At 39.6% G+C, this 16,223-nt stretch overlaps 1 protein-coding gene across 3 annotated transcripts in view; it reads right to left on the bottom strand.

Moving 5' to 3' along the window:
* Ppm1h (protein phosphatase, Mg2+/Mn2+ dependent 1H) overlaps window positions 1-16,223 on the bottom strand; it is a 266,367-nt gene that overhangs the window by 171,175 nt on the left and 78,969 nt on the right. For all 3 annotated transcript variants that reach the window (XM_071609704.1, XM_027925783.2, XM_071609705.1), the window contains exon 2: window positions 2,234-2,396. In XM_071609704.1, coding sequence (XP_071465805.1) covers window positions 2,234-2,396 — 163 coding nt within the window. The remainder of the gene's footprint in view (window positions 1-2,233; window positions 2,397-16,223) is intronic.

Here is a 16,223-nt window from a genome sequence, read left to right as displayed (position 1 = left end):
GTCAAGGATCAGGGGAAGGAAGAATGGCGGGGGTTAGTGTCTCAAGTACACAGAGCTTCAGTTTGAGAAGAGGAAAAAGTTTCGGAGTTGGATCCTAGTGATGATGGCATAAATTCGTGGATATAGTCAATGCCACTAAACTGTACACCTAAAACTGTACACCATACAATAACAAATTTTATGTATGTAAATAATTTTATGTATATTCATGCAGTGTACCACAATGAAAAATAAAAGGAAGCACAGCTCCTGCCTGAAACTCTTTAATAAGAAGCCTACCACATAAGGCAGATATGAGTGAAGCTACTGAGGCTGAGGCAGGAAATGGAGGCCCAGGCTATGCTCACTTTGCCCAGTACCACATTGCTGCCTCCTGGGGCATGGACCCCACAGAGATTCAGAGCCATCATAGAGCAGGGACAGGGCTCCACCCTAAAGTTCATCACACTTAAGCTCCACAGTTTTTACGGACAGGAAGGTAAACATCACCCCTGGCTCCATTTCTAGAAAGAACTTAGTTAGCAAAAAGGAAAAAATGCCATCACTAACTGGCCTTAGGACAAATTCCACATTGACTTGTTTTTGGAGAAATCACTGTATTCCCAGTGGCAGGGAAGAAATACCAGAGGAAAGAACAACATTAAATCACTGACACTCACACTCCATAATCATTAATACCTTACATTTTCTGAGCCCTTTCCCATAACAGCCAAATTCTCAAAATAATCCTGTCAAGTAGGAGTGAAAGGAGTATAATCTCCAATTCACAAGTGAACAAACATATGAAATTCACTGGACCTTATCCATGCAGTGACAGAAGAAGAGTTGCCCTTGGGATAATTGTCACTAACATTTATTAGGGATTTATTAATTAAGACACTGGCTCAAAGTTTTCCACAGACTATTGGATTTCATATATTTAACCAGCCTGTTAATATCCCTATTTATGCAATAGAAAAGTAAGGCTCAAATAATAAATAACTTTCCCCCAATTTTTTTTAAAGAGAAAGAGAGAGAGAGAGAGAGAGAGGAGAGAGAGAATTTTTTAATATTTATTTATTAGTTCTCGGCGGACACAACATCTTTGTTTGTATGTGGTGCTGAGGATTGAACCCGGGCCGCACGCATGCCAGGCGAGCGTGCTACCGCTTGAGCCACATCCCCAGCCCATCCCTAAATTAAATAGCAGATAAGTGGTAGATTTCACCGGGCCATCTTACCCTAGAGCCTGTATCCCTAGCCATGATTATTCTATCTTTCCCATTAGCATCCTTGATTCTGGTTCTTTGGGATGGGCCTAACACAATATTTCCTTTGGCCCTGACACAGTACAACTGGTGAATCCCTTGGTCACTATGTTTTCCAACTCTAAAATGGGCTAATACTTGTAAAATTAATCAGTACTCTTATTCTCTAAGCATAAATGTAAAAAGGCACCATTTTTTTAGACTAAGAAGAGATTCTTAGATCTTTTAAAATTCTATAATTTTTTTTTTTTGTACAAAAATACCCTTAAGATTATTAGAATAGTCACATTTGGGTTATTTGGTTCACTGTCCCCTGGTTTTCCTAGGGAATGTTTCTCCATAGGATTAATAATCTGCTGATGGATAGAGACTGTTAATAATCTGCTGACTGTTCCCTATCCTATTTTGAGGGATTCTTCAGAACTTTCTGAGGATATGTCTGCTTTATTCTCCAGAAACTAGAGAGAGGAGACATGCTTTGTGGTTGATTAATAGGAGGGCATTCAGTCTGCAAGGCCACCCCATGGGCTGCAAGGGCTTTAGGCCAACTGAAACAAATATTAATTTGGAACAGTGTCAGGCACAGGCTCCAACTGAACAACTCTAATGAATAGGCAACGGAAAGAAAGGGGCAAAGTCATTGCAGGGCTCTGAGCCAACAGCTGGAGCTATTTCCACCCCTCATGAGAAGCTTCTGGATCATTGCTTTCACAAAGACCTAGAAGTGGCTTCTTTGAAACCACCAAAGATTAAGTATACAACTCTATATAGAAAACCTATATAGAAGGATGGTGATTTATTTACTTTGTTACAGATATAAACACCAGCTCACTAAACTAGTGCTACCCTCTTGGAAGGTGTGATTCCCTGAGCATGGACCCAGCACCCCGCTGAGTCTGGGATGATGCTTTTCTCACCTCCACTCCTGACATGCTACGGTGGGGGGGCTGTTCCTCTCCCCTGAGAACCAAGGAGGGGGGCCTTACCGAGTTCTCCTTTAGCTGCAGCCCTTCCCCGTTAGGAAGGGAGGACCGTCTCTTGGAGTTCCTGTTTGGGGTTGAGGTAATGGCCCCTGCTTTCTTCTTCACAGTGAGCACCTCACAGCTGGCTTGGTCTTCATTGTGTGTGCTCTTCCCGGCATTGATAACCCTGGAGAAGAAGCCAGAAAAGCTGATCAGACAGAGTGGTTCCCGGAAAGCTGAGCATCTCCCTCTCAAGGGTCAGCCAAGGGGTCTCCAGAGCTGGCAAAAAAACTGAAGCACCACTTAAGGCAAAGGACCTTATGGTCTCTATATTTTATCCTCCTGAATAAACAGATTTTTAAGAAATGGAATTATATTAGCCCCCGCTGGAACACTCACTGAAAAAGTTGTTCTGAGATTGGCTCACATTCACAGGCGTTTGATAGATGTGATCAACTCCACGACCCATTCTAGTCAACACAGGAGGTGATCACTCCTTCAGGTTCATTTGGAGCCTTAACACTGTGGCAGTTACAAGGAAGACAGACTGGCTGGCTCAGGGAACTGTGTTTCCTCTAAGTGATAAGAGAGGAAATCCACCTTCAATCTTAGCAACCAACATGGTAGCAGTTTACAGCACATTGTGAACTCTGAGCAAATAAAGAACCACACTTCACTATGCTGTGTCCATTTTACTCACACCCAGAGAAGTGAATGGATCAAAAGTGTATTCTTTTAAAAGCATTATTTTTAGTAACTGGGGATTGGATGCTGGCTTGTGCATGCTAGGCAAGCTAAATCACCAAGCTAAATCCTCAACTCTTTTTTTAAAAAAAAATTTATGTGTTTATTTATTTAGAGACAGGGTCTACATAAGTTATTCAGGTTGGCTTTAAACTTATAATCCTTCTGCCTCAGCCTCCTAAGTCACTGGGATCACAGGTGTGGTGCATGGCTATTTTAAAAGTATTTTAATCCTCCATCTTTTGTCCTGTAGAATAATGCTCATCACACCAGGCTATAGCACAGTCTGGTTTGGACACTAAACACCCATAATAATAATAATAATACCACAGCATGTAGACTTGGCCTTGTCTAATTAGGAAGCACAGGGATGTTTCAGAAAACCACAATGCGTCTTCCATACACTTTTCCCCTGTGTTAGGCGATTGAATACTCATCTTCTGGGCTTCAGCACCATGATGTTATTAAACAATTAAGCAGCAGCTAGAATAGATTTCCTGAAAGACAACTCTCCTTGATTTGCCATTGGTTGTGTTTCCTTTCTGAAACTTCAACAAGGTCAAAGTAGCCGACAGTGTGGAGTACACAGAACTCAGTGGCAAGGAAAAAAAAGGGTGGTTTTTGTATTGTTTGTTTTCATTTAAGGTAAGCCAAATGGAAATTTACTCTGTGAGTGTGGTGTGTACACAGCTCTGTTCATACAGCTATACACCCTCCTACCAGTTAAGTAAAAAATTATCATTCTCAAATGACTTTAAAAAAAATTCCCCCTTAATTATAGACTTGAATAAGCTGCAGAAATAGTAGAGTCTTATGTACCATCTTTCCCCAATGGTAACATCTTATATAACTATGGTAAAATATCAAATCCAAGAAATCCATGTGGATATAATACCATCGCCCAGACTACAGACTTTATTCAGATTTTACTAGTTTTTCCATCAAATAGTTTTGAGTCCTAAAAATCATTTACCTCCTGTCTGTCCTCTCCTGTCCTTGGTAGTGATATTAAACTCCAAAGCTGACCTAACTTCACCAAGAGGTCCCAGAAACCTTACTTTATGCATGAAAAACCCAGGGCCCTGGGAGACTGTGGCCCGCACAAGGTCACAGGGCTAAATGCAGCAGAGCTGTGAACACACTTCCAAGTCTGGAGCTCTTTCTGCCCCAGCTCTCCATTGAGTTATTTTCCTACTGTGCACCTATTCCTGGCAGCACGTGGTTCAGAGGTCTGTGCTGCTGTGACTCATCAAAGCAGGAGAGCCGTGAAAGAAAAATCACTGGTGACCTTACTTTGCCGTATCACGCTGAACACAGCGAAATATCAAAAAGCCAGAACTGCCTATCTAGTGGCCACATGGCAGCCCCTACCCTACAAACCTGTCTGTTTAGTCAGACAGTTGATTATTATCCAGATGATAAAATACTAACAAATATCATTATCAAAATATCAATTCAAAAATCAAGCCCTTTAACACACACATAACTCTTATCCACCCCTACCCCCTGCCCCCATCTTTTGTGTGGTGCTGGACTTGAACTCAGGGCCTTGTACTTACTTGTTAGGCAAGTGCTCTACTACTGAGCTACATCCTTGAGCCCTTACTCCATATTTTATATCATTTCAAATTCCATACTCTGGACAACTTTATTGGAAAATACGGATTCTTCTCAATCGTGTTCTCCAAAATTTAATCGCTATCAACTCAAGACATTTTATTTTGCTCTTCAAAGGCAAAACGCTTTTTTACCAAGTGTAAAGAAAATCTTTAATTCATCTAAAAATAAATTGAGGAAAACTTGTTTTCCCAAATTGTGGAGTTAATACACTCACTACTTGGCATTTGTATCAGTAACTACATTCCGTTCTTGTCTTTTGCTTTAGTGTGAAATCGGCACTCCCTTGAGAGCAACAGATACTTTTCTTCATCTAAATCATACCTGCCCGTGATGCTTATTTTGAACACTTAAAATGTACTGGGACATGAATCATCATACTTTTGGTGATGTTATTTTCCAATCTCTTACAAAGAAGGAAAACATTTCCCTTGAAATTAAACTAAAGGTAATGGACTGTGAGATGAAGAGCCCAGGGTCTCTCTGCAGAACATGACACATAGCAGGTGCTATTGATTAAATGAAGGAATGAACCAGACAGAAATTAACCCTGATACTTCCTGATGGGAGAAGAGTTATGTTACCTTAAACTTGTTGAAGGCTGTCTACATGCCAGAGACTATTGTTAGCATTTCATATGTAGCAATTACTGATTTCATCCTCTTGACAACTCTAGGAGATAGCTGTCACCGTTAGAGTTTTTTAAAAGATAAGCATCGATAGTGTGGCAGAGATTAGTCAAGTTACTTCTGCAAATCTCAGGTCCTTAGGTGTATTTCATGAATCAAATTCAGTGAACTGCTAAATTTGTGTGTTGGGCAGGAGGAGTTTTAGTCACTTAAATAATTAGGTAATTTGAACATTTTGACCAAGCTATCCCACTCCTTGATTTATACCCAAAGGACTTAAAAACAGCATACTACAGGGACACAGCCACATCAATGTTTATAGCAGCACAATTCACAATAGTTAAGCTATGGAACAAATCTAGGTGCCCCTCAATAGATGAATGGATAAAGAAAATGTGGTATATATACACAATGGAATATTACTCAGGCATAAAGAAGAATGAAATTATAGCATTTCTGGTAAATGGATGGAACTGGAGGCTATCATGCTAAGTGAAATAAGCCAATCCCAAAAAACCAAATGCCGAATGTTCTCTTTGATATAAGGATCCTGATTCATAATGGGGATGAGGGGGGAGCATGGGAGGAACAAACTTTAGATAGGGCAAAGGAGAGGAAGGGGATCAAAGGGGGCTTGGGGGTAGAAAAACAGCAGTGGAATGAAATGGACATGATTATCCTAAGTACATGTATGAAAACATGAATTGTGTGACTTTGTGTACAACCAGACACATGAAAAATTGTGCTCTATTTGAGTAATATGAATTAAATCACATTCTGCTGTCATGTATAACAAATTAGAATAAATAAAAAAAGAAAAGAATTATGTAAGTTGAAGTTAGGACTAAATTAAAAAGGAAAAATGTAGACGATGAAGGGGAAGGAAAGCTATTGTCTCATCAATACAGAAAGTTTATACCCACTTTTTTTCAAATCTAAGAAGAACAGCACATATCTTTCTAGGGAGAGAGACAAGTAGCAAACTTACTTAATTTGTGTATTGCTTTAACCTACCAACATACCTTCAACTGAATCATCCCTAAGTTTTCTTTCTGTCCTGGTAAAAACAGGTAAACAGAATTTCAAAGACTCAGAAGTTAAAAGTCCTATGTGTATGTGATAGATGTAGCTCAAAGTTATGACTTACATACCACGTGACCTTGAGAACATAAAAATAGCAGTGATCCATTCTGCGCTACTCTCATATCCTTGGGAAACTTGTTTTCCTTCTTTCTATTGGTAAAATACACTAGTCCCTTATTTTGATAACCAGCTCCACTTGAATTTCAGCAGAAAATTCCTGCTTTTAATTGCAATTTTTAAATTATGAAGTTATCTGATTTCTCAACTTTTCATAAACTTAACTTCAAGGATATTCATCTGACATGAGAGCTTGCATCGGGTCCCCATACCTAAACACAGGCAAGTAAATATCCTCAAGAATTCTTAAATAGTGAGCCCTTGCCACAAAGGTCATTGGACCTAAGCACTCATCATTGTGGCTGTTTTCAAAAGGATTTGCACAAGACAGTGAATCAACAAAGACAGTCAATCATTGACGTGGTTTGAAGGATCCTCCAGTGCCATGTACTAGGTGTCAAATCATTAATCACCAACTCCTCCTTCCCCTCCAGATGCACCCAGTAGAGCAGGGACAAACTAGTTCAAACTTGCTCTCTGCTAATTCCCAGCTCTAGCTGTGGGTTCCTGGGCAGGTTACTTTGTCCCTCTAAAAGGGGGATGCTCATAATCACTTCCTGTCATGGAAGAGTTGTGAGAATTAAATGGTCTAGCTAAGAGCACTCAACAGTGCCTACATGCTGTGAGCACTCAATATGCTATTTAATATAAAAGTTCAAATACAAAAATAGCTGCCTCTTCTGTTGGACCCAGGGGACTTTATACAGACAGGGGACTTTATACTGCCAGGTGACTTAGAGGAGAACCTCCTCCTCCCTCCCTCCTCTTCCATCAGCTTCCCTTTGCCACCTCAAGGACACAGCCTACCTCCAGACATTCAGAACCCTTCAGTGGCATGGCAGGACACTGCCCAGAGCAGGGGACCTGGACAAGGCCACTTGCTCCTGAGCCCTCCTCTCAAGCCATATGTGATGGTGCTGAAAGAATCCCACAGGGTTACAAATTCCCAGCCAAAGCACTTGCACCAGACCCCAGTATCCTGGACTCAGAAGCTCAGGTCCCAGGTCCCCAGAAATAAACAAAAATAGAGAATTCACTTTTATTTTTAGAGGAAATATAAAGACCTGAAGAGTTTAGGCTTAAAAATTCACACTGTTGATACTGCTCAGCAGGAGTAATTACACTAGTTAAGGAAGAGCTATTTTTTATAAGGGGCATCAGGTGAAGTGAAATATTGCTGATTCATATATAATTGAGACGCCGACAGAAAACTGCTTTATGGGGGAAATGAATCTTTTACGGAAGACAAAATGCAGCCATCGATTATGACAATTCTCTTTCCCAGGTAACCTCTTAGGCCTTGCTTTGTGTTGTTCTCTGAAGCAGTTGCTGATCACCCAGGCAGGCTGGGGCAGAACTTAACTTAATTCCTAGCTCCTGGGGAGAGAGAATAATGGCTCATTCTTAGGGTATGGAAAACCAGGGCTCTGACCAGGGACCTAATCCTTTGATAACAGCCATCAGCTAAACCAGCCAGAGGATCAGCGGGAACTCCCTAAAGAATGATGACTTCTGGCTTCTACTGGTCAGTTCCAGCCAACTCTGGGTAGGAGGGAAAAATAGTGGTCACCATCACCTAAGCCAATGCAGTTAATAGCAGTCAGGTGTCACCAGGGTGGAAAAAAGACAGGATGAAACAAATTTGCTGTGGTTTTGGAAGGTACCACTTAGCAGAAGAGGCAGCCGGTTGAAAGCAGAATAAACACACCCAGGGAAATGTCCTTCTCTCAAGGCACAACCCCAGGCCGCCTGGCCCCAGGCCCTATCTGTGGCTAATGAAGGGCTTGGGGTTTGCAATCAGGGGTTGCAAACTGGGGTCTCAAAGGCCACATTCAGCCTAAAGATAAGCTGGTGTTTTAAAAGTTTAGTCCACAAGTTTGTTTTTTTTTTTAATTAAAAAAAAAGGTAAATTAGTTGTCAATATTTAAAGCTTGGTTTACATTAAAATCAATTTCTCAATTCTCTTGAAAACTGGCTACACTTTGTCACATTCCTGTGTGACAACAATCAGCTGGACCCAAGGGGGAGGCTTCTCCATGATGCTTATAAACAACATTAATTTATTTCTCACAGTTCTGGATGCTGGAAAAGCCCAGTACAAGGTGCTGGCAGATTCCCTGTGTAGTAGGGTCCCCTGGTTCACGGATGGCTGCATTCTTGCTGTTATTGCTTGTGGTGAAAGCAATAGGTGGCTGTCTGGGTCTCTTTCATAAGGGCCTAGAGGCTCCACCCTCATGACTTAACTCCTCCCAAAAGGCCCAGCCCCTAGTATCATAGCTCTGGAGTTGGGATTCAACAGTGAATTTCCGGGGGACACAAACATCCAGTTCATTGCGCCTTCTCACAAAAAAATTACAGTGTTCTCAAACCGATGCCATGGTTGAGGTTTGTATCACAAGGGAACCAAGAACACCGACGAGAAAAAGCTACAAGAGTTGCAGAAAGTGTCACAGGTGAGGTGGCACCTGAGTTCCATCTCAGAAAATGTGTGCTGACCCCTGGACTTAGACTGAATTCTTTGAAATTATTTTTGTAGATCAGAAATGGCTTCTTCATACTGGTTGTTTAGAAATAAACTTTAATGTAATAAAAACAAATATTAGAAATATTAGAAAGTTTCCTGTAGATAATGAAAAAGCCAAGACTCTGTGTGTGTGTGTGTTTTTCCCAATTATATCCATGCCGCTCCCCCTCCGCCCCCCCCCCCCCCCCCGCTTGGCAAAATCATTAATATTCTCAATATCTGACTTCCATATTTAAATAAGGAAGTCTGTGCTCTGTCAGATGCTGGAGTGATCCCCACACAAGGCTACAGCACTGTCCTATGGGGACCAAGTGAAGTCAAACTAAGAACCTACCCAAAAGGAGCTAAAATCTTGAGGTTTTTGCATTTGTAATGCAGAAAAATGCCTTTTGTAGGCTCACCCCAACATTGCTGTTAGTGTCTGTTGGCCATTAAGAATAAAAGTCAACATGTTACTTTTATAAATAAGCCTACTATCAGCAATGTGAAAAAAAAAAAATATATATATATATATATATATATATATTACAAACAGCGAAAGTTCTTTTTTAACATGTAATTTAAAAACACAAGCCTTTTTAAGTTCAAAGTGAATAAAATGAATTCAGAAATCAAAAGAGAAATATTCAAATCTCTACAGATATCAAGTAAAATAATTTTTTTCTTTAATCAGCAGTTTCCTTGAAAAAGTCCCAGACATGATCTAGGCTTTTCCCTTGCTTTTGGATAAAGAAACTACTAGACTCTCTAGGATGCTGATATTTCCCTTATAAATCTTTAATGCAATACAAGTGGAGCAATGTTAATAGAAGAGGGCTCTTTGGTGGAGAGCAGGTTTGCACTCGAACTTACTTGGAGTTCCAAGTCCTGGATTTAGATAATAACTTTTAAGAATGTGCTATCAGCCTTCTCATAAGAGGGAAGCCACTCCAACTAAACAACAAAGCAGGAAACACCAGGTGGGGAAAGGCAAGCGACAGGATCCGCAGAAAATTTGAGCAGAGAGACTGGAACCAGAGTCCCTGTGTTTGAATCCTAGATCAGTCAGTTGGTAGCGACCTGACTTTCAGCAAGTTAACTCTTTGTGCCTCAGTTTCTCATCAGTAAGATGGGGATAATCCACAGTACTTTCCTAGTAAGAGAGTTGTCTGACTGTTGGAAAACAGAAACATCCAAAGTGCTGTACATCTAATAATGTATAACCCTAAGCATGAGGAAAGGTATTGTCATTGTCCTCATATTATTAGCCCCATCAGTATCAGGCAAAAGGACTCAATGAACCATCCTAGACAAGCCATTCTGGCATTTCCTCATAGCAACGGAGATTTTTAAATGATGTATCGTGTTCACACGGATGATGCTCTTAAAATTAAGTGCACAAATACTAAATGGAACACAGGTAATGCAGGGTATATGACAGGCCACACAGTTTCAGCACTACAACTTATTTTTTTCAAAGTCAAACCTAGTATTGCCACAAATGTACATTAAGAGCAAATTTTTCCATCATTACTTCAGTCTTTTGTTTATTTATTTTGGGTACTGGGTATTGAACTCAGGGGCACTCAACCACTGAGCACATCCCAGCCCTTTTTTATATTTTATTTAGAGACAGGGTCTCACTGAGTTGCTCAGCACCTAGCTTTTGCGGAGGCTGGCTTTGAACTCTCAATTCTCCTGCCTCAGCTTCCAGAGCAGCTGGGATACAGGCATGGGCCACTGCAACTGGCCTTTTATTTATTTATTTTTTAATGCACTATATTTGAAAATAATCTGTTTTGGAAAATCTTCATTCCTGGGTTAAGTAACTTGCAAAGAAAGTTTCCAGTGTAAAGTTTGAATAATATACCAAGTAGCCTGTTGAAAACTGGTTGTTATCTGATCAAACATTTTTACCTTTGTCCCCAGAACCAGGGCAAAGCTCAGTGAACAATCCAAATCTCCCCAATTTACCAGGGAATGAACATGACCATTTAAGCCTCGAGGCCCCAGAAAGGCCAGTCTGGGTTCCATTTTAGGCAAATTGATCTCCTTACTCTCAAAAAGTAAGAAAGGACAATGAGATCTGTCCAGGCCTTGAACAAGACAAAATCCATAAATGTAAACTATTTTAAATTGGATATCCAATATCATGTTCAAATAAAAAGGACAAGGTGGACTACCAATATGTTTCAGTTAGTAAAAGGAAAATATGTTCCATAATGGTCTATGTTTACTTTGGTTATGTTTTCCCCAATCTCAAACCACTCAGCTGGGAGCAGGCATTCAAATATAATGAACAAACAAATTCATTTTTGCCATAATACCCCACGGAATAAACTAATGAATGAGTTCTAACCCTGCCTATTTGTTTGTTAAAGCATAAAATATTTTGTCTGTGGTTTCCCATCATTGGTGCTAAAAAACAAAGTTTCATCAAAATGATTTTAATGATCAAATTAGCTTTTATTGGTGATTCATGAATCAGGCTAAATTCCATCTAAAATTAGAAAGGTACTCTGATGGACATGGCAGAACACTCAGTTTTTAAAAAGTGGTTTGAACAGGAACAAGAAGACAAAATGATGCACAATTGAAAAGCAGATTGGTTAATGTTAGTTTACTTCGGGTCACTTTCTTAAGGATTTTGAGACCATGGCCTCTCCCTCTTTACTTCTTGGCTAGATGGGAAACAGTTTTGTCTTGCCACAGGCCCAAAGCAATAAAGGTCAATAGATCATGGACTTAAACCTCCAAATATGTGAGTAAAACAAATTATAAATTTATAAAATTATAAATTAATGTACTCAGGCATTTCATTGCAGTGATGAAAAGCTGACGAGTACACTGCCATTAGCACTCTGCTTAAGGCTGCTTCAGGTACACTTCTTTTTTTTTTTTTTCTCTCTCCTTCCAATCATAGTTCTTAAGCACTTGCAGGGTAAACATTAAGTCATGCCAGGCTTCCACTGATGGAAACTACCAGAAACGTGGACTGGTTTTCTAGTTCCACCAATAACTACTAGTGTAAGTTGGGTGAGTTAACTGACCTTTCTAAAACTTATTTTCTCTTGTAACATTGGGCTACTGTGTAGATTAAGAGAAGCAGTGGATGTGCATAGAGCTGGTTTTATCTACTCAGACTCTTCTTAACATTCTTTTCCTCCCCCCCCCCCATCCATCTAATAACTAAGCATACAGTTGTTCTGTGGCCACAGATGATCATTCTAGAGATTACCAAACTGACCAATTAGCTCCATGGAAAATGAGAGAAAGATAAAGGTAGGGGAGAGGAAAGAGAAACAGACATTTCTCCCCAGGAAGAGAAATAAGGAAGATTACATAAGAAAGTGTATAGATTAAAAAAAAAAAAAAAACAGTCTCAGTGAAGTTCCTAGTTCTGACTATTTCCAAGAACCATTTATCCTTGGAATATCTGGGTAACTCCAATATCCTATGCTAAATTTCCCTTGGTGGCTGTCAACTGAAAGATCAAGAGTCTAGTAATTCATCTAATAATTAATTAATAAGACTAATAATTCATCTCTCAATTCATGTTCATTTGTCCTATTAGTATTAAATCATAAGCACCCTGAAGGCAAGGATGGACTCTTATTGTATTTTTTTTTATCCTCAGTAACCACACAGTTCCTGATCACAGTAGACAAATACCTGCAGAATACAAGATGGCTGACTTAGGGGCAGAAATGGTAACTTGGGGTTAAAATTTAAAACAAGCTGTATATACTATCCTGTGCTAAGAGATAAAAGAAAAAAACAACAATAGCAACAAAAAAAGTAGCAATGAGCAAGAAGAGCCAGTGGAGTACACATCTGAGAGCCACCGTTCAGGCATATGTAATCACCTGAATATCTTTGACTTATTATCACCTGAGCTAATCATAGTTTATTTGAGGGGAAAAAATAAGTTGTATTCTATGAATAAATGTTAAAGTCACATGGAAAACTATTACTCTTGCTACAAAGAGAGACAGGAAGTCATCGGAAATCTAGCAACTGAGGAAACAAACCACTACCCCCAACCATGACCCTGTGATATGAAAGACTCAGATAAGTCTCAGAAACCATTGGAAATTCCACAGACTTGAAATGAGGTAAACTGTTTACCTTCCTTACTGCATTTCAATCTAGTGATTAAAATAGGTCTCATTGTTCTAGAATCCTGGCTGTAATAAGAAATAAGTACTCAAAGCTGAGAATGAATTTTAATAGCAGAACCAGGAGCATGAGAGAAAATCGGGAGGAAGAATTTTTTATCATAAAAGGGCACGAGGGTAATTTTCATTTCGTTAAGTTTCTAAATTGCATATATTTTTGTATGCTGGTTGCAACACATCCTTTCTGCTTTGACACAAAGTATAATTAGTAAATAATAAAAGTAGTATAAAATCCTTACATCTTACATTTTCTAAATACTTTATATCTTACTAATGCATTCTTGAAAGGACCTTTGTCCAAAAGTTTGTCAGTAAGGTTATGAATTTACTAGATATACAATTTGACCTAAACCAACATCAAGTAGTGTTAGGCTTACCTGGAAATTTTACTAACTCAATAAGTATACTAAATGGCTACAAATGCAACTTATGACAGAGTTTCTGTGTTAGAGTACATCGATAATTCCAATCTCTGCTGTCTAGAATGTTCTCAATCTCCCGTGTGCCCACAAGTCACCTGGAGGACCCCTTAAAGCACAATTTCTGGACTCCACTCCAGAGATTCTGACTCTGAGGTAAGGCTGGACTTGAGGAAAGCCCCATGAGGTTGCATTACTTTCGGTCACTGATGACAGTTGAGAGGCACCTGGTTTGATGAAACTTGACTGCTTTGCTTTAGCCAGGGAATGGATTCTTCCTGCACCTCAGGCTCATTCCATGGGGCTTCAGGAGAGCCTGTAGTACCCCTAGTTTTCAAGTCCCTCCTGGTGTTACTGAAGCCAGAATTTAAAAATGCAGTCAGTATGGATAGATAGGTAAATGGAGGTATGTCAGATCAAGGAGGCCAATTTGGGTCTGTGAAGTTGGAGAGACTGAAATGCTAATGCCTTCAGAGCCCTTCCTTTACCCTAATCAAGATAACCTGCCCCTGCTCCAACCTGTTGCTAAGGTAACCTGTCCCAGGGATTATCCCAACAGATAGTTGTTAATTACACCCGGTTCCTCCTTGGCCCCCATCTGCTTCTCACCTTTTGGTCATCCCACCTGAGTATCTCCTGGGCCTAGTCACCTATGCAGAAAGGATAGAGATAAGGGGAAGAGATCAGGAGAACAAAGAAAGCCTAACACATATATAAAAAAAGGCAAAACCTATCACTTCTTGGGATACCAGGATACCAGCTATGGTATCCCCCTTCTCCCTCCAGGGAGAGTCTATGTCACCCCTTTTGAAATAAACCCCGCTTTTTATGCTTGCGTTGCATACTTCTCTAATGTTATACTTCAACACGTGAGGGAGCAGAACTTGTCACGGGTAACCGGCAGCATCATTACCCCTGCCAAGGGCATTAGCTCAAGAGGCTTTTAGGGCAGGAAAGGGGATCCCACTGCAGCACAGTGTCATGGTGACAGTAACATGAACTTGGGGGTGGCGGAGAGGACAGTCATCAAGAGTGCCAGGAACTTGTCTAGGGCAATGGGATTCCCAATGAAGGGGCTGAGAACAAGACCAGGCAGAGTTTATGAGTCACAGTAGCTGCAAGGGAAGGGGATTTTGAGTAGTGGTGATTGAGTCTATTATACAGGGCACTCATGTTAGGAAAAGAAATGTAAGGAGGTGGGGGAAAGCCAAGACATAAGAAGGTTGTTTCCCATGGTAGACTTGGCTGCAACAAAAAGGCATTTGGATTATTTAGCATATACAACCTGGAAGGTAAATTACCACCTGGGGCAACTACTCTCATATCCAAGAGAACTATACTCTATAATCCAAATAATTAACAAGATACTTGTTATTAGAAAGAAAAATGACATAATATGACACTTGTAAATACTATATGATTTAATTGTTAAAATATCTTACTTGAGCCTCAACAACCAGGTAGATAGGAGAGGTATTATCTGTCCCATGTAATAAAAATCGACTCCAGAAATTTAACTGACCTGGGGTCAGACAGCTACTGAGTGGTAAACCTGCCTCAGATCACCAAGCCCATTCCAACCCTGCCCTAAAATGCAAAGAAAGGAAACTGAGTAGCTCTCAACCCCAGAAAGAAAACGGGTCAACTGGAATCACAGAAGTACAGCAGCAAGGTTTTTAGAAAGGAAGTGTCCAGGGCTAAGGAAAGTTCAAGTGCCCACTGGATCTTGCAATTATGAGGTTACTGGTGGCCACTGTTAAGGATCATAGAACTTGAAGTACTAAAAATACTCTTCCCTCTCAAAGAAAGAAAAGTTGTGTGGTGATAAAATGTGCCAAGTCTGAGACTGAATGCCCTAATTTCCAGGAAAGTATTTCACATCTGCCTGTCTTCATGAATAAAGTAAAAAACTTAAAACAGCATCCATGAGTCTCCACAGACAGAATCTGTAACTGGAATCCAAAGGCGATGCTTTCAAATGACTGCTTCAAAATGCCCCCATAAATTTCTAAAGCTTAATAGTAATGGCTAGAGCAGCTGAATAAATAACTGACAATGTTTAAATCAGCTTTAAATGCTAATACTACATAGACATCTCAAAAATGCAAGGTATGTATTGTTGTAGTTAAAAAATTTACTGATGGACTGGGAATGTGGCTCAAATGGTAGCTCGCTCGCCTAGCATGCGTGAGGCACTGGGTTCGATTCTCAGCACCACATAAATGTGAAATAAAGATACTGTGTCCACCTAAAAACTAAAGAAATAAGTATTAAAAAAAAGATTGACTGATAAGTTATGAAAGTTTTAAATTTTCATATTATTCTTTTAAAGCTCAGATTCAACTTCTGCTTAAAAGGTTTTAATAAACATTTCATGGACAAAAGCTTTCTTAGTAAATCTATATTCTCACTGTCATTTCCAAGATATAAAATGAAATAGAGCAATATTGTACTGTCTTTTGTCTGAGAAAAGAATACATTTGTATATATGTGTGTGTGTGTGTGTGTGTATATATATATATATATATATATATATATATATATATATATATATATATACTTATTTATACATATATGTATACACATATATAATAAAACACTGAAATGATAAACTGGAATCTAATGAAAACAGATTCATATAAGGGCTATTTTTGTAAGTACTGGAGCAAAAATAATAATGGCAAATAACGTTCCTAACTAAAAAGTAATCTTAATTTCTGAAGA

The sequence above is a fragment of the Marmota flaviventris genome, chromosome 3, assembly GCF_047511675.1.
Source record: "Marmota flaviventris isolate mMarFla1 chromosome 3, mMarFla1.hap1, whole genome shotgun sequence".
In the NCBI taxonomy this organism is placed as follows: Eukaryota; Metazoa; Chordata; class Mammalia; order Rodentia; family Sciuridae; genus Marmota; species Marmota flaviventris.
Note: the sequence above shows the minus strand (reverse complement) of the source record. Positions and strands in the feature narration are given on the sequence as shown.